We start from the raw sequence: 19,082 nt of genomic DNA on the forward strand, positions 1-19,082 counted from the left end.
TCTCAACACCTCTAAATAGCAATACCTAATATAGAGTCACAATTCTGCAGTTAGAGCATATCCAGCCTTAAGTAAATGATGACATTTGCAGATCTTTGCAGGAAATATTATAAGCTATGAGATATTTACATGTGTGAAATGGCAGGTTCCAATCATAGACCATAAATAGTCTAAGCGTGTAACTCGCAGTAAGGAGAAGATGAAGAAAGAATGACTGCATGAGTTAACTTAGAAATGTCTGTCAGACTCCTGTCTATTGTATCGTTACAGTTACTTCTAATCTCTGTTCAGAGGCACTTACCTCATACAAAATCAGTGTTCCATTCTCTGTATGGAAAGAGCAGGATACATTTTGGCACGTACCACAACAAGTATCGTGACTGAAGGAAGGAATATATACTTGATGCTGGAAAGAAGGGAAAGGAAATAGACAAGCTAGTACTTTTTAAGCATACATTATATGAAAATTCTTTGATTTCTGAAATTAAAAACACCAAGGAAAACAATGGATGGATGGATGGATGGATGGATGGATGGATGGATGGATGGATGGATGGACGGACGGACAGTTAGGACAGATTTGTTTACATAGGCTGCTAGAAACTGCCTCTCAAAATAATTGTGCAGACACATGATACACATCATCACTGCTAAATTCTCAATTCTTGCTGAGTAAACAGGACTAGCAAAAGTCTTCACTAAAATTTTTATCCTAGTTGTGCAGTTGTGTTCACAAATTGCATAATTCCTGTATTTTAAGAATACTCACGGCTTCACATTGCTGGGAGCAGTTCATCATTGTGAAATGCATGGCATTGTAGCCTGTGTTCTGATCTTTTTCTTGTAAACACTGTACAGTGTAACAAAGGTCTCCATCCAAGTACTGAATCACTGACTGCCCAGGATTCAGTACTGTGACCTCTTGGAAGATGCACACATCATCCTTCTCTAAAACCAAAAGAAATAGATGTTATCGGGGGGGAAAAATAATCTTTAAACAAATTAACAGAAGCACTGGTAAGACAGAAGTAGGGCAAATTCCTATTCACTACAAAAGTATTCTATCTTTTAGACTTGATTGGTTTGTGGTTTTAGTTACCAAACAAGATGGGGAGGAATGATAATTCAGTTTTAGAAAATGCTGCAAAAGGCAAAACTGCCTAAAAATAATAGTGTTCCTACTACAGTAGTAAAAAAGTCAGTTGTTCTTAGTTTAAAAGTATTCTAATATTTATCATTCAGCTATTCTGCACATCACACAGTGTAGCCTTTCTGCCAATTAAACCACTCCGCAAATACCTGTGGTCCAGTAATCTGTTGAAGCTGTACTGTAAATATATGCTTGGCTCTTGGAGGCAGTTCAGCCTGGGCTGCTGCCAAGACTGCAGATTGCCTCTGCACCCCCCTGCACAGTGCAGCTGAAATCTGCTGTACATGGGTAGCTGAGTGAGGGAAGGGACCAGAGCTCTGATCTTGATCTGGCTACTTCCTCTTGTGCTGGCTGAACAGGTCTGTTGCTCTGGGCAAGATTTTGTCTCATTTGTGTTGAAAGCAGACTAGGAGCAGCTGCCCTGCTCACACTCAGCTGCTGTTCACAGCCTGTTTCCTTCTTGTCTCTCACCAGAGAGACTGTACCTAACTCTAACTCTGAAAGCATGGGCAGTTCTACAACACTCCCACACTCTGCCAGAGCAAATAAAGTATCGTTGCATAACTACAGAGACACACATCAAATTAAGATAAAAGAGCGTTTACATTCGAGAAGGTGACAATGACCTTAGTTCTGCTTTCTTTGCACACCCTTTTAGCTAAAAAATAAAACACAATGATGAGGAATATAAAAAGTTACCACAAATATAGTGAGTGCATCCGCAAGCACTGGAAACACTGCTATCTATTTTTTTAACTTCTCCCTGTGTACAGAAAGATAAAAGTTTGCAAAGTCATGCACAATTAAATAGAGTGCTACACAGACAATTTTTCTCTAAAAATGTAAAATATTACTTTCATCACTTCCACCCCTGGTTTCATAAAAGAGGAAAATTGCCATGTATCCAAGAAACAGTAGCATATTGAGAGTTATTTATCAGTGTATTTATCTCTTAAAGCAGAAAACAATATTTCATTTTCTGTAGGGGTACATAGAATAGCAGAGTCAATAAACAGCATTTTTTTTCTTGAGACACAAAATTATTTCTATAATAAATATATTAGAAAAGATTGCCTCCTAAGCATTTTCTTTCAAAAGACGGGTGAAAGCTATTTAAATCTAAAATTCCTTAATACACTTTATGTTATGCTGTCTTCACATGAGGAATAAAACTTCAGGCATTGGATAAGGAAAATATGGTCACTATAGCATTAACGGGAGTTGGAACATACAGTCATATTCTTTTTCCAGATCACATCCCTATTATGAAAAACTACATGATGAGCAAAATATTCATGACTGCTCATATCAGCAAAATTCAACAGTATTAAATCATTTTAATCAAGAGCATAAATTATTAACAAAATGACATATTTCTTCAGATGATACATATAATCATATAGCTCATGCCTCATTAATTATTTTAAATATGAATTATTTATGTGGAAAGCCTTACTAGCATATTGTTTCATGTCAACACTGAACAGGATAAAATTACAGTTGCTTTTTTTCTTTTTCCACCTTACAACACACAAAGTGAAATTTCTCCAAGGGATGGTTGACAACGCTGTGCAGACACTTGGAATTACATGCTTGAGCTGGGACTGCAGGGCAGTCCCACCCTGTCCCTGTTACTCTTTACAACTGAAACAAGGAGTGTAAAAGAGAGGAGTAAGACAGCTCAACAACATTACTAATAGTATTTAAAAGACATCACTTACTAATTTACAGGTCAGCGTGGTAGCATTTTCACAACTACATTCTGAGGAGACAAAGAAATCTGTGTTAATCAATTAGCTAACTGTTAGTTTTGGTTAAGATTTGTGACTAAAGAATAAAGCAATAATTACCACAGTGCCATTCAGGACAACATTGCCCGAGTATTTTTTCCTTCACAGGTGTCATGTCATCTGTGCAAATCATAGGAGGCTCAGAACAAAGATTTTCATCACAAACTAAATGAGGGGGAAAGACATATAAGAACTTATTCAACTTCCCTTCATATTTTCCAGCTTACATTACTTTTGATAAACTATTTTAAAAATAATTTTATTTTATATAAATGTTATTGTGTTTCTTAAGTATCTATAGTATAGACTATACTTGGAATGAAAAATGAAACAAAAATTTTCAAAAGTGATTTTCGTTGTCCTAGAACATGTTTAAATTTTCAGAGATCATCAAACAGGAATCATTTAATATTCTTCCTACTTCAGAGTTACCCAAGAAAATAACCACTACCATAGACATCTAAAATCATAATCTTTGGGAAACATAGACTTGATACATACTGCAAAGTGCACTTCTGTAAGATAACAGGGAGCAACTGCCCTCCAGGCATGATGCTAATAAGAAAATATTGCCTCCCTTATCAGAAGCAGCTTACTGGGGCTGTGAAAGAAGATCAAGCACTAAGATCTAATTTTCTCCCTGCCAGAAGTGGGGGAAAAAAAAATGCCAAAAGGTCTTTGCAGAAAATTTCACCTGGGTGAAACTGCTAGGAAAAGGAAAGGACCAAAATACAGAAACAACCAAAGTAAAAATTGCTAAACTGCAAAGATAGTGAAGTCAATTTAATTATGTGAAATTAGCCTGAAAACTGCAATAGGATGAAAGATAATCTAAATTAAGCAGTTGTACTTTTAGATGTTACTTAAAAATGTATAGCACAATTTATGTGTTTTATGAGACTAGGAAAAGGACTGTTACACTGCAAATATTTTTCTTGTGCCTGCTCATTGTTTGAAGAGTAGTCAACCCAGCAGTATTTGAAATCCTTGGTCTACTGCTTCCTCTAGGAGCTAAAAGAAACTGCCTAAACATTAGTGACTTGTACAACTGAGGAAAACCAGCGTGGAAGCTGTTTTATTAAATGTGTTATAATAAATGAAAAATTGCATATTTGTACTCCAAGGATGGGATTCAGGGCCACATTAATATATTGGTATTTAAATCACTGTGAAGATAACCATATTTCTGTCTAGTGAACTGAATAACCTCTCCAGACTCCACTGATGAGGTTTGTTAGACCACCACTGGGCATACCAAGAACTTTGTGTCAAATTTGATACCTCTACACCCTCATTTCAACCTCTCAGTCTGTACCTGAAGCCCACTCTAATTGCCAAACCTAAACAAATCCCTGCACAGCTGTGCACTGTCACTTTTACAGAATTTGGTGACAAATCAAACTCTCAGCAGTTACACTCACCGCAGTAGTAATGAGGACAGCAGTAGTGTATGGTATTAAGGTCTACAGTGAGAATTTCCCCTTCACTACACAAGGGAACAGGTTCAATACAGGATTCACACACTAAATAAAAACAAAACAAAAACCAGACATGTACAAAGTTTAAAATAGTAAAAAGTTAGCACATATGAATTCCATCTAATTGACTATATGGAAAGTAATACTGCATTTGTTACCAAGATAATAGAACTTTTAAGCATTTTATGGATATTATAGCTAAACAAAGTTCAAATATGGTGTCCAAAATTGTGTTGGAAAAAAAAGATCCCCAAACCCAAGAATAATGATCCTCCAGTCCACCAGATCTGTATGAAGTCTCACTCCAAGAGTTCCAAGAATTCCTGCCTGGGTTATTTTAGAATTATATCTGGTTTTGTAAATATTTGACTATTCCTTAGCTCTCCACAAAAATATTAGAGGTGTCTTACCACAGAGATGAGAGAAACAACAGGGGTCTTCCTGTTTTGCCTCGACAATAAACTGATCTTCTCTGCAGTCAGGCTGGGAGGCATTGAAACAAACTGAAGGATCACATTCTGTAGGATGTGAAACAAACATTGTTTTAAAAGAAGAAGTCACTGAAACAATATGAAAAAGATAAAAAAATATATTCTTCATATGCTAAGTAAAATAAAATACCCCAAATTTACTGTAAATCAGAAGCAACACAAAACACAAAGACAAAAAAAAATACTAGAGAATGTTTAAAAAAACATACATCATTGCCTGGTGCTATTTACAGTGTCCCATTCTGTTAACAATCAAGACAACTTGTAATGCAAATTTTCTTCCAACATATAATACAAGTATGGAAAACTTTCCACTAACTGTGGTTTTGTATTTCCCTTACCACATCGGTACTGTGGGCAGCAGGACAGGGGGTGGTAGCCTACCACTAATTTTTCATTGGGTTTGCATGTTGGAATAATGGCATCACACAATGACATGTTACATTCTGTGGGATAAAAAACAATTTTGATGTCTTTAGACAGATACTAGTGCAAGTCCTGTAGTTCAGGCTATTTATACCATCTAATACAGAGATCCACAAAACAAGAGCAGCCCAAGTAAGCTTAAAGTTCACTCCCTACCATCATGTGGCCTTTTGTGTTCAACCAACCAAGCAGCAATATCCCTCTTCAAACTGGTATTTACTTGCTCTGCTCCCTGTGCATGAAGCCAGCTATAATGTTCCACTGATATTCCTTGAGCAAATTGACAATACATCATTGGTTACAAGCATCTAATAAGCAAAAGCACCACATCAACTGGACCATATGTTCTCATTTTCCTTGAATATGTAATGAAGAACTTGGTATATTTTGCTTAGTGTTTTAGGAGCAATAAGCTTATTCTTTCTCTTAACAACCATGGCTAGGCAGAATATTAGTATTCAGTGATCAACTCCCAGAAAAATTCTTCTGGGAAACAGCAATAGATCAGAGGACATTGCTCATCACACCAAAGTACTAGAAAGAAAAGCAAGCAATCTCTGACAACATCCCCAAACAACAAGATACTTCTATCACTGAATATAAATCAATTTATTATTAAATTCTATGCAAGAGCTTTAAAAATATTTTAACAGTAGTTTTGTTGAACTGGTGGACTTCTAAGAAAAAAAATATTTCAGTGAATAATTCTTATAATGAATAGAAGCCTCAATTTCTGGCCCAACCAGCCACAAGTACTTGAAAATTAATTCTAAAAGATGTTACCTTGAATCTAAAGTTTCTCATCTGCCTGTGAATGTGAAGCACTTATTTTATACTTCTGTTACAGAGAACAAGTTTCGTACATACCACAAACTTTCTTGGGACAGCAAGCTCTCTCTTCAATGACATGGAGTAGAACTTCCCCTTCTCTTTCACAGACTGGTGGTGGATCCTCACTGCACTCAGGTTCTACAGCAATAATGCTTCCATTTTCTAAACAGCTGTACATGCAGCACCCTCTCATGGACCCATTCCAGATCTCCCCAGCAGAGCGGGGTTGTCCTTTATTATCTGTACATGCTGGAAGAGAAAATTAATCCTTTCTATCCCGTCAACAAGCAGACAGCTCCCATTTCCTGCGAGCAGCTGTGACTTGCATAAAATTATTGCATAAAAAACTATGGCTGTGGAGCATTATGGTAAAAGAATCCAAGAAAGGCTGATGACTGTAAAAGCCCCAAAGGAAAAAATGCTTTTCTATGATCGAAAATGGGTGAGGGCAAGGGACAGAACCTGCCATGTTATTCTTAGAAGAATGCCCATCACTTTTCCCCCAGCAAAGGTACATCAGCACTGGCTCTTAAAGCCAAGTTATCTGAAAGCACAAACTGCTGTAGCTTGAGAAATGTTAGGCTCTGTTGAAGGGTCCTTTACCAGATTCACATTTACTGAGGAGTGACACAGAACTTAAGCTTCTCTCTTACCATGAACTGTTAATATAACTGTGGTTAATATGATCATAAGTGCAAAACTACTCTGCCCTACTGTACTTACTACATTTTTCTTCTGGTATACAGAGGTCTGAGTCTGTTCTATGCAGAATGGTGCCGTTTTTACACACACAGTCTTCCCTTAAATAGGAACAGGGAGAATCTTCATAGAACCATTTATTCAAGCATGTCTTGGCTTCACAGGGTCGCACACAAGGCTGGTATTCCTTGCCCTCAGGGCAGCTCAGTGCTGCAAGGAATTAAAAAAGGATGTTGAGTGTTTCTGTATCCTTTCAGCATTTCATTGGTTAAACAAGTAGTAATAACAAGTGAGCACAGAAAGCACACATTTATACTTTGAACAGTACTTTAGGTAAGCAACTAATTCAATAGAGATTAAAATTCATTCATGACTAAATGATGTATTCTCATCTTAAGAAATTGTACCCTGATATACCAACACTGTGATAAAATGACATGTTACTTACAAGAATAATAGAAAGAAATATAATTTCAACTTATCACTAAAATAATAGAAAGAAATATAACTTTAACTTATCACTAAAAAGACCTCATCACTGAAGCCACATAAGGGTACAGAATATGGCTATCTGCTTACAACAGTAATTAGGTGTCCTCCATTTAATGCAGATGTTGTGCTTGTTGCATAAAGTCACATATGCAGAAAGTGCATCACACTCATAGTTCCAAAAATTAGTACTGTTGATCCACATCTTCTCACAAAATTCCTCTGGTGACACCTAGGAACATATTGAAACTGGGAATTAACAAGTATAAGGACTTCCTGTAACTAAAATAAATCAGCAATTAAGAAAAGTAATACAGCCCCGAGGGGAAAAAATCGCTAACAGTGTCTAAATTTAAAAAGATCTTTTTTCTCAGAACACTCGTTCTGCAAAACTTAAACTGCCAGATGTAGTGAGATTTTCATGTGACAATCTCATTAGGACTGCATTCTCTGTCTACTGATCAGCATAAAAAAGTACTGATCATTACTTTGAAGAGCTTTTCAGCATAGCCCTGTCAACTAAAATTGAACTATCTCAGCTAAACATTGCTGCTATACCTTCAATACAATCCTGCTGTGAATGAATTACCTCTTACTCTGTTTCTGTGCCTGTAGGACCTGATAACCTATTTTACACATCTATCTCTCAGAAAGAAAGTGCTCCTTGAGTAATTAATCATTTTTATTTTTAATTAAGTTGGAAAAGTCAGTTATACCTCAGAGATTTGGGGCTTCCTCATTTGCTGTTCTGGAAAGCAGATGTGCTGCGCTACCAACCTCTAGTGACCTATAGAGGTCTACTCATCTCTATAGCTGCATGTTACAGCTAGATCCCCATTAGAAAGTACAATTTGTAGAAGCAAATTCTAATTATTTCTGTAAGAAATGCTACAAAATTTTCAACATAATATTGGCTATGTCAAAATATTTTAACTGGAAATTTCTTTAGTCCAATAAGTCTGCAACTGCATGAATCACTGTTGTGCAAAGCAGAAGCATGGGGCTTTCTGTTTTAGTGATCCTCATCAAGCATTTAATAAAAATAACATCTCTGGAACATGTTTATCTTGACATGATAATCCAGTGTGTCCCCTTTGAGAAATGCCCATTAAGTAATTTCAAAAAACAGCATAATAGCACAGGGATCAAAATAGATGTGTGTTTTCAATGGACAACACGGCATTTCAATGGATCCATTCCGCTGTAAAATTACAAAAATAAGCAAAACATTAAAATGTGCATGTACCAGTGTGGTGGTTTGACCAGGAAGGAGTGGGAATTCTGGGAAGCTGTGGTCAAACCAATGAAAGTTTTAGGTTTGAGACTGGCACCTAGTGTAGCCAGTGGGGTTTGGACACACCTCCGAGAATACACAGGGGTTAAAAGCAGGGCACTGCCCTTGGCACGCTCTCTTGGGACGTCGCTGTGAAGAGGTCAGATCTCTCCCCCGTCCAGCCTTGCTGCTGGGCGGGGGAGGGCCAGCCATGCGGTAGGCCCGGGGCCTGGACAGAGATGGGAGGTGAGGGGCCTTCAAGGATGGAAGGGTGGAGGAGCCCCAAGAGACATCGAGACATCGGACAGCCAGCCCCCCCCCCCCCCCCCCAGGAGGGAGAGAGAGGGAGAGTCGGCGGTGATAGCAGCCGGCCCAGGAAGAGAAAGGGGGGGGGAAAAGGGTGCAGCCCGGCCGGCCGCAGCAGCAGCACGTGTGGGAGTATCATCTCGTCCCAGGACAGACAAAGACTGAAAACTTTTAACCCTTTCTTTCATGATTGGGGCCTTGCAAAAATGCTAATCCTCCTCGAAGCTGAATAAGAAGGGAGATAAGAGATGAGATGAGACAAGGACCTGGCCCGAAGAACGTGGAGATGATTTGGATGGGGAGAGATGATTTGGAGTGGCTTTTTGGCTGGACTTTTCTTGTGGCCATGGACTCAGTTGTTCCTGTGACACAGACTGCATTTAGGGGGAGGCAGTGGCTCAAAACCAGGAGGGTTCATTCGTGAGGACCCCCCGGCCCCAGGGGGTTGGAAAAATATGGGGGGGACAGATGTCCCAAAGCAGAGACTGTGCCTTTTGGAGTGAGACAAGGCATCCTTGAAAGACAACCCTAAAAGCAGCTCTGGCCATGTCTCAGTGGTGAGAGCACTGGGCATGGAAGGAAGATGTCACAAGCGGCAAAAGGACTTCTTTTTCCGGGCGGTGCCGAAGTGACAAGGAAGCACACGAGGTTTCAGTGTGTTTCCAGGGGAAGCCTATGGAACAAGAAGGACTCCTTTCCTCTTCATGAACTGCAGTTTGAGTATACTAAAGTGTCGTGCCGGGCTGGGCAGTTGGTGTTTTAGGAGAATGTATCGGATTGGGAAAGTCAGGGAGTGGGGAGGAGGAAAGTTTTTTTTTGTAAGGTTTTCAATTTCTTTTTTTCTTTTCCTGTAGTTTAAGTAATAAAGTGTTCTTTATGTTTAAGTTAGAGCCTGTTTTGCTTATTCCTGGTCACATCTCACAGCAGACACCAGGGTGAGGCATTTTCATGGGGGGCACTGGCTCTGTGCCAGGCTCAAACCATGACAACCAGTCACTCTTTTCTTAGTTATACAGCTATTACATGAGTTGGTCCTGCAATTTTTCTGATACATACTCACTTTCTTATGACAAGGGATGAAAATGCTTCTGTTTAACAGTTCCATACAGTAAGTGCAGTTATCTTCAATACAGTTTCTTACTGGCCTCCTAGTTGTTACATCAAGTGATTTCTCAATTTCCCAGCTCTTAATGAACATTTCAATTTCTTCCATATTTGTAATTATGGTCATATTTTGCATTTTCAGGTCATCACTAGGATCTCCATTACACACCCCTGGGGACAGAGCATCGTATTCAAAAACGCACAAACATTTCTTCATTTAGGAAATTAAAACTACCTGATCAATTATGATCAACACTGCATCAGGTGACCTGTGAAACTCAGTCACCTGAGTAAATAAATTAAAGTAGCTGTATATCCACTGTAGTTCCAATCTCCTGCTTGTGATTTTAGTTCTCAGCTCAATGGCTTGCTAAAACAAGTAGAACTCATTTTACCTTTCACAACAATTAACTTTTGAGAAAAACTGCTTTCAAAATGTGCTGTTGAGTGTATCAAATTCACTGACATGTTGCTAGATTGTGATCTCATTCTACTGAATGGCAGTCTGATCCCTGGGAGTAATAGTAGATGGTTTTGAGATAAATTGCTCATCACCAATGATTTCACACTGTATTGAGATTTAATTGAACATTCTAAGTGCAAGAAATTATTAAAAGAATCTTTTGATGAAGAAATTGCTTTATCTAGGGAAAATATTGTTCTTACTGAAGTTATTAATAAAAAGCCACTGTAAAAACCTACCTTCTCAGACCCCTGGCATTCATTGTCTACCTGAATTGATTACTCTATTGATACATAAATTAAAATACATGATCTCTTTAAGCATATTACAAGTGAGTAATGCCAGAACTTTAATCTTCATACTAGTTTTACATCTCAGGAAATGATCAGGCAAAGTTCCTCTCTTGTTTCCACTTTCCTTCTGCACTGTTAAACATACCCTAAGACCTTGCCCTCCTGTTTTCAGCCCTGCAGTCTGATGCTAACTTTTGTTAGAACTGGACTAGATTGGTGTGGCAGGCTATTATTTTTCAGACAGCATGGAGAAATACAGAATATGGCATTTAAATAACAAGTGTTTTACAGTAGTACCACTTTCCTGTACTCTTAGCTCTTCTGCTTCTTGCTGCAAATTCACAAACTGCTGGCAGTAGAATTTGCAAGGCCATGCTGCAGAACTGCAGAATCAATATGGCTTTAAAAATAAAGCTAATTTACCACACAGTCCAACAGCTTTTTCTGGTATGAGAGGAAGAGGATTGCAGAATCCCAGACAGGAACAAAGCAGAGGACAGGAAAGAAGCACTAAAGAAAACTTCCGATTTTACTGCAAAATATCAGGTAGTACAACATTTTAAGCTAAGTTTGGATTTGTCTGCATAGCCTTCCTCTTTTTGTCTTCTCATGACAAAAAGAGGAATTATACTATAATTCTTTCTACATTTGCCCTCATCTTGTCCCTTTCGTTCAATACGCGTAGAGAAGATGGCATGGTACTGGAAAAAGATGCAGGGCTAGCCTTCCCCTTCTCTCCGTAGATTTAGGAGAAGTTGCCTTTTGTTCAAGCAGAAGACAGCAATTGATTTTAAAGTCTTGATTTGTTTATGCTTACGCTTAAAGCATATCTGAATTGCTTTGCTTGCTTTTAAAACTAAAAGCAGTTTAAAAGATTATAAGAAGTTAATTTCCCTTTTTAATATGAAGGGTTTGTAAAATTAAAAACCACTAGAAAATGAAAATTTATTATAAAATTAATTTTTAATCACCTTATACTTTCATATATTTACTTGTACTTTTTCATATTATTCCTTCTTTTATATATTTCTTTGTACTTTTCCATATTATTCCTCCTGGCAAAGTGATAAAAAGGCTTCAGGGAAGCTTGAAACATACTACATTTGCTATGATTGTAATTCAAGACTGAGACACCACAGCACAGTGTTGGACCTCAGACTCAGCTTCAAGAGGTCCAAAATCAGATTCCTAATTTACTGTCCTCACAAGACTTGGACCCTTCCCAAGATACAACTTTTGTCAGTATTTCCATAGCAATAAGCTGCCACTGCTGACATCAGACTTGTTTCCGTATTCACTGAAATATACTGTCACTGCCTGAATTTCTTTAGCATCCACTTCTTCACTAAAAGTTGTCTTTTTATTTATTTGGCTTCAGCAAAACTCTTAAAACAGGCAAAAATAAGTAAAAGAAACCAGTAATTTTTTAAGGTTATTTGGATAAAATGTGCTGATCATGACTTGTTCTGGAAAGTACTTTATTAGCACGCAGTGCTTTCAAACAGAATGATTATTATTAATTAATTAATAGTATTTCACAGGCTCTCACATAGGATTGTCAGCATAGTTAATGAGGGTCACATCAAGAGCTATAGGGACACCTGGTCACAGACACAAAAGGGAGTTGCAAATTTCAATTGGGAAGTTATTGAATAAGAAAAAATTGCCACCATGGCCTCACCACAAAGTCCTTCTGTCCTCCTCGTTGTGTTAGGGTGCAGTCCGTACTGTATATCTATGATGCCTGTAACGTGAGCCCACTTGATGCTAATCCCACCTGGGGTATTAACCACATACATTGCACCAGTATCCTGAACATTGAGTCCTTCTCTTGAAAATGGTAACGGTTGAATTTCAGAATCTACAACTACCTAAAAGAAACCAAACACATTTTAGAGATAAAGCCAGACTGCAATGATGTATTTTATATGTATTTCCATTTTATAACAAAAGACTATTTTCACAGCCTCTGCCACATAAAACAGTCACAGTGCTTAGAGAGCTTAACACTCGTGCCACTTCCAAAAACTGCAAATGAAGTAGGCATGAGGAAAAAAAATCTTTTGTAATTAGTGAAAGAATAAATCTTATTTATCACATATCATATGATGAAAGAAAACCTCATTCCAATTATTGAAAGTCATCTGTTGTGACTTGTTACTTACTAGCAAGGAAAGTAGCTTAAGTATTTATCATTTCTAGGGTTTCTGGAAATATAGTCTCAGGCATAACTGCTTTTGTAGCCTCATTAAAATCTCAAAAGAACTTTAAGATGACATGGAAAAATTATATTTAAGTGAAGCATGGTACCAGAAATGTGAATTGCTTGTTTTGCCTCTGGTACACCATGAATTATTGGAAACCTAGCCTACAAAAGTAATCCTAATCCTGTAGTGTTTTATTTTAAATCTGATTTATCACATTCAACAACAGAACAGCTTCCCAGCTATTTTTTGAGCATACACACGCTGTTGATAGATACTTACTTTTCTTGCTAAACGATTGATAAGTATTTGACAAGTGTGTGTTGTGACATTTAATTTCTTAAAACAGAGCCCTGAAGTGTTTGCAGGTGGCACCTTGAAAGAAAAGTGACAAGGAAATTTAGTTACTATTATTTGTTGAATTCTGTACCAGCGCTATTGGAATTTTTTATATTAATTAAATATATTTTATACTAATGCATTTTAAAATCATCTAAATAAGTACTTACTAGTTTTCTTATTGAATTTGCACTCTGGAAAATATTAAAAATAAATTAGAAGTTCAATAATAAACAGCAGCATTTTTATAAACAAAGATGAATTACCTTTTTCTTTGTCTTTAATGTTCCTCTACAATCAGCTAAATAATTAAACTGATATATTTTATTATAAATAATAAAAAATACAAACTTTCCAGCTAATTTAGTGCATATGCTGAAAGGTCCTTTCAATTACATTTCTTAAAGAACCTAAGTTAGAACTAAAACTACAGACTGCTAAAGCTCATCTGCATGTGTTCTGCATTCCCACCTCTAGACTGCAACCAGGAAATGAGAGCAATTTAATAGAAAACATCTAAAACAAGGCAAGACTGTTGCCTTTAACTGTTACCTCCTGAAAGGAGGCATGCATTGAGAAGTTGCATCACCTCTGATAATTTAAAAGGAATCTACATTTAAATTTCCTTATAATACAACAATTATTATTTAACTCAATATAAAATTCTTTTATCTAGACAGAATTATTAAGCATGCTTCTTGAAAATTAAATAACTTGGTATTTTTAACTGAGTGTGGATTTTATTTATAAGTTTTAATTGACATATTTTTGCATAATTTCAAACCTGTAACACAAAGAAATTCAAGGAACAATTATAATTACTGCATGAATGCAAGAACCTTACCTGATTAGCAGGACATTTTTCAATATGAGCAACAATAATTTCTCCTGGTAACTTGACTAAAACATAGGAAGCCATATTACAGAGGGCTATGTTGTTTCCATCAAATGTAATAACACTCAGTTCTGACAGTACAGAACACTGACCTAAAAAAGAACTGTCATTTAATGAAGTTACCACAAAACTGAGTACAGAGTATTTCTAAAACCTTTCAGTTCTAGCATTATTTGCTTTTGCACGTACATTCATAGATAGATAGACAGATGAAATTGTTCTGCAGACAACATACTGAGCCATAAGCCTAATTAAGTGTTTAGGTTACTCAGTGGAAATACCTTGAGCTGTTTCTGTGTGCCCAGGGTATGGAAAAATTTTTAAATTGGTGACAAGTTTTACTTAAGTCAATGCTTTACAGGCAAGGTTAATGAATCTGCACAATGTGAGATAAAATGTATGCATAAAAATATATATATTTTTGAGATACTGACAAGGAACTTATCTGTCTTATCTTGAAAAAAATTATAAAGTGCGGAATTGGTTTCATTGATTCTGCAAGGTTTTAAATATGACTTCTCTTTAGCCTTTTTGTTCCCTTGGCAGGCTCATCTGCCAGTTTCTGCAGTGTCTAAGCATGAATAAAAACTGTAATTAGAGCTAAATGAAATATGGGGTTCTGTCTTTCAAAAAATCTTGTATTTAATTTATTTTTCTTCATAAAATGTTGATATCTTAATGTTTCTACTGATAATTCTGAAAAGTCTCAGCTGAAAAATACTGGTGTTCATGCTGGAGATGTCATTTCACTGAATCCATTTAAAAAGAAAAATATTTTCATTCTTCAGGACATAATTCAAAGGTAGCAAAATTTTCAGTATATTTCATTCTGCCTTGCTGATGAATAGCTCTTTTTAATTAATTCCAATATTTAACCTCATATTCCCATTGGAATAACCCTTTAACTTATTACTTGACATTTACAGATGAAGGCTCCATATTATATTTAAAAATAAAAGAGAGACTTACAGGGACATTGCCATTCTGGACAGCAGCTGTCAGTGTTAACTTGAACAGGCATTCCTCGAAAACCACAATCTGGCTTCTGCACATCCTTAGGGCAATTCCTTGAAAGATTGTATAACATCCAAGCCGTATTCACACATACATATTGACTACATTTGTCAACAGGTTCAAGGTATCTTGGCTGTCATATAAGGAAAAAACAACTAGAGTCAATTTTAACTTCATTGGCCTTATGAAGTCCAAGCCATGACTTGTCCACCCCCCAGCTCTCGGAGAAAATAAGCACATCCACCTGCCCCTCATCCGCTCTTTTGGAATGACTTGCATTTGTGTTGTTGTAGACAGTGACAATGGTGCATGTCCATTCACCCACACCCACATTGTTCCATCCAGTTTTAGTGGAATACTCTATATAAAACATTATGCATTGAGGGTACATGTTATAATCAGTTATAATCTGAAGCATTTTAAGAAACATAAAATCATGCATTCCCATCATTTTAAACCCTATGACAAAGAAACAAATGGAAGAAGGAAAAACAGGGTAAGATTACTCAGAAACATCAAAATTCCAAGGATTGTGGCTTTTTCAGCACCTCAGAAATATATTTAGCTATCTAGAAAACTCATATATCTTCAAAGAATTTTTTTCAGAGCAATATATCCAACTTACAGAATGTACCAAGGCAGTGTAAGAGCAGCAACAAAACTATCCTCTAAGAATAACTGAGAATTTTTATACAAGTAAATTAAATAGAAAATATTAACTGATTTAAATCTTGGGTATTACATATGTAGAATAACAGAATGGACTGAAAAGAAATATATATGTTAACATACAGGGGAAAGTAAGAGTGATCATACCACACACTCAGAAGATGTAGATATCAGTGTGTGCATCATCGTGCCAAAGTAAGCCTTGTCATCTACAGCCGTCGTCTCTGATGAGGAAGGCAGAGCCATTCCACCACTAGAAAGAGACAAATCTAGTATAGCTCTGGTTTGCAGCTCTGTGGCCTCTGTTACACTAAAATAAGGCGTAATGGGCTTCTGTGTTGGGATTTTGGACCTATCTGATGTCACTACATCCAGGACTCCAGAAATAGAGATATTTTTGACTGAGGTTGTATTTCTTGAATAAAGCAGACTCTGAAGTGCGGTTACTGGCAAATAAGGTGGGGAGGATTTGTCAGTTGTGGTTGTAGCATTTGTCTTGGTAGCATTTTTTTGCTCATGTGACATCTGACCATCTTCTGAAATATCCACAGTGTTTTCAAATGAAGTTGTATATTTAATTTTTGATGCTATGTATGAGGTACTCTTCATCTGTGATAGTGGATTTGTAGTACCAGTTGTTTTCATTATGTTAATCTTTGGAGTTTCTCTAGTGCCCTGTGAAGCTTGAGTTACTGCAGTTGTAAATAAAGATTTGTGTGTTTCTATGGTGGTAGGAACGGAAGCTGAAGCCATATAAAAATCCAAATTGACAACAAAAGAATCAGCAGTTTTTGTAGTAATCCTTGAGGCCAGGGTGGTGGTCCCTGAAGTAACTAATAAACTGGCTGAAGAGCTAGGTAGCATTTTTGCATAAATATAAGGTGCTTTTGAGGATGTAGCATTCACTGTTGTGTTCCTGATCATTGGTGTAGTGGATTGAGTGATGATTCCAGCTGGTATGGCTGATATTGTTCCTTCTTCTCCTGAAGAACTTACCGAAGAACTCTGCTTTCCTAGAGAAACATTAGAGATATGAGTGGTCTTAGGAGGAGGTGAAGGCATAGAGGGCTGGCTTTCTAAACTGATTTCAGAGGTGTTAGGTGTTAGTAAAGAGGGCATTACAATGGATGTTTTTAGTGCTGCTGAAAAGCTGGTAGAGAGACTTATTTTTAAAGTGAATTTAGAAAAATCCACAGAAGTTGCAAGGTCTATAATTGGAATATTTGAAGTTCCTTGTGTATCTAGAGATGGAACTGATGCTTGGGTAGCACTTATATTTTGCGTTAGTGGGGATATGCTACTGACTGCGGGAATCAATGAAGAACTTGTAGTCTGAGATGTCACATCAGATGGTTCTGATGTTGATAACAAGATTGTAAGTAAAGATAATGACCTTGTAAAAGAAGGATTTTTGGAAATGGAAGTACCTGAACTTTGAGCCACAGGGTCTGTTTTCAATTCTGTAACTGAACTTTTTGGATACTCTGTAAGTTCTGAAGTGGGTGTAGAATTTAGAGGTAACACCAATGTCCTGAGAGGGAAGGCTGAAGATGTAACAGATTTCTTTGGCTTTTTAGAAATAAATGATAATGAAAAGAGATCAGTGTGCATTATTTGCTTATTTTCTGTTGAGGCTTTACTCACTACAGACCTATCAAAGATTGTTGAATTGATTAGAGGAGTGGAGGCACTAGAAGGTACTGTATAAAAACTTTTGGAGGCAAGAGTGGCACCTGGCATATCTTTGGGCTTCAGGGAGGTATACATAGAATGGACTGGTGTAGATACTGTGTGTGTTGCAGCACTTGAAGTGTTTTTAGGGATTTGAGAAACAACTTGAGGTGAAGATACAGTCATTATTGGCAGAGCAGCAGAAATACTGCCCTTTTTTAATGGAGATGTCTGCTCTGGAACAGTTGTTGAAGTTTGCACTGAAGATGAAAGTGGCTTTGGAGGAAAACTGGTTGAAGAGCTAACATTTAATGATATCAGAGAAGTTTTAGACAAAGGTTTTGCTGTTTTGAAATATGAAACTGTGATTAATTGAGGAACACTTGTCTCAGAGCTAGAAAATCTAGTAGTCATAGGAATCTGAGGAGCAGCTAAAGTCAGTGAAGAACTGGGTGTTGGGTACACTGCAGTTTGACTAATGCCAGACCTAGTTCTAACAGGTAGAGTAGGTATAGGAGAAGTAGACATTCTTAGTGTCAGTCGTGGATCTAGAAGAAATACAGGTCTTGTGAAAGTTTCTCTGTCAGCCCCCAAGGCAGACAAAGACACTTCAGAGTGTGTTTCTGCTCCCTTAGAATGACTTACTGAAGGACTCCTACTCTTCCCAATCCCTGCAGGCAGCTCAGAAGTGACCAAAGATATCTTGGAGGCTAGAGTTGTTAGTGCTGAGAAAAGTCGAACTGTTCCTAGCTGAGTGGTTGATGTTTTGAGTGAAAATGGAACTACCACTAGGGAAGTGGGTGTTAATAACGCAGAATGTGCTGGAATAGGACTTGCACTGAGCAGGGTTGTTTGAGTTGTTATTGTAATGGGTAAAGTTATAGATGCATTAGAGCAGTCACTACTTGATGTGACTGCTGAGGCTTGGAAAAGAATTGGAAAATCTGTTGAAGGGATGGGTTTGGAAAGGACAGTAGGGCTGGCTGTGCTGTGAAGTACATCAGAAGGCTCCACTGTACTTGGTAATGAAAATGTTGAATAGGTGGCTGCATTAGAAGCTTCCAATGAATAAAAGTCTGTAATGGACTGTGCCGACATATTCATTCCCCTTGAAGCTGTATTTGCATTTATGGTTATTTTGTCTGTCACACCGATGAGAGTTGATTTATTCCTTGAAGTAACAAATACAGGGAGTGTCTGAGGAAATCTCTCTGTGGTAGGACCCATGTGAGAGATTATCAGTGAAGGCTTCAGTCCAATGTCTGATTCTGTAGGTGTCACAGGTATGCCTAAAAGGAAAAATGTGCGTTTAAACATCCTTTATGGATTATTAGTAAAGAAAAATAGCAAATCTATCTCTACTCAAGTCCCATTTAAATATTAGCAAATCAGATCTTGCCAATGGTTCCAGGTCATCTGATGACTTTGAGGAACTCAGCTGATGTTTTCTAAATGTTTTCTAATTTTCTCTGCAAATGAAGTAGCTAATTTTTTATA

General features: G+C 37.3%; 1 protein-coding gene across 2 annotated transcripts in view; it reads right to left on the minus strand.

Moving 5' to 3' along the window:
* OTOGL (otogelin like) overlaps positions 1 to 19,082 on the minus strand; it is a 93,630-nt gene that overhangs the window by 11,412 nt on the left and 63,136 nt on the right. The window contains exons 36-54 of one of the 2 annotated variants that reach the window (XM_026798293.2): positions 18,605 to 18,874; positions 16,062 to 16,927; positions 15,201 to 15,378; positions 14,181 to 14,323; positions 13,507 to 13,530; positions 13,280 to 13,372; positions 12,475 to 12,664; positions 9,994 to 10,208; positions 7,445 to 7,586; positions 6,890 to 7,075; positions 6,203 to 6,415; positions 5,251 to 5,355; positions 4,829 to 4,936; positions 4,362 to 4,463; positions 3,001 to 3,105; positions 2,872 to 2,912; positions 1,850 to 1,913; positions 770 to 948; positions 302 to 406 (exon numbers count right to left, since the gene is read on the minus strand). In XM_026798293.2, coding sequence (XP_026654094.2) covers positions 302 to 406; positions 770 to 948; positions 1,850 to 1,913; positions 2,872 to 2,912; positions 3,001 to 3,105; positions 4,362 to 4,463; positions 4,829 to 4,936; positions 5,251 to 5,355; positions 6,203 to 6,415; positions 6,890 to 7,075; positions 7,445 to 7,586; positions 9,994 to 10,208; positions 12,475 to 12,664; positions 13,280 to 13,372; positions 13,507 to 13,530; positions 14,181 to 14,323; positions 15,201 to 15,378; positions 16,062 to 16,927; positions 18,605 to 18,874 — 3,329 coding nt within the window. Of the gene's footprint in view, positions 1 to 301; positions 407 to 769; positions 949 to 1,849; positions 1,914 to 2,871; positions 2,913 to 3,000; positions 3,106 to 4,361; positions 4,464 to 4,828; positions 4,937 to 5,250; positions 5,356 to 6,202; positions 6,416 to 6,889; positions 7,076 to 7,444; positions 7,587 to 9,993; positions 10,209 to 12,474; positions 12,665 to 13,279; positions 13,373 to 13,506; positions 13,531 to 14,180; positions 14,324 to 15,200; positions 15,379 to 16,061; positions 18,875 to 19,082 lie in introns of both variants that reach the window. The other variant, XM_026798271.2, reaches the window with a different exon arrangement.

Source organism: Zonotrichia albicollis, chromosome 4, assembly GCF_047830755.1.
Source record: "Zonotrichia albicollis isolate bZonAlb1 chromosome 4, bZonAlb1.hap1, whole genome shotgun sequence".
Taxonomy (NCBI): Eukaryota; Metazoa; Chordata; class Aves; order Passeriformes; family Passerellidae; genus Zonotrichia; species Zonotrichia albicollis.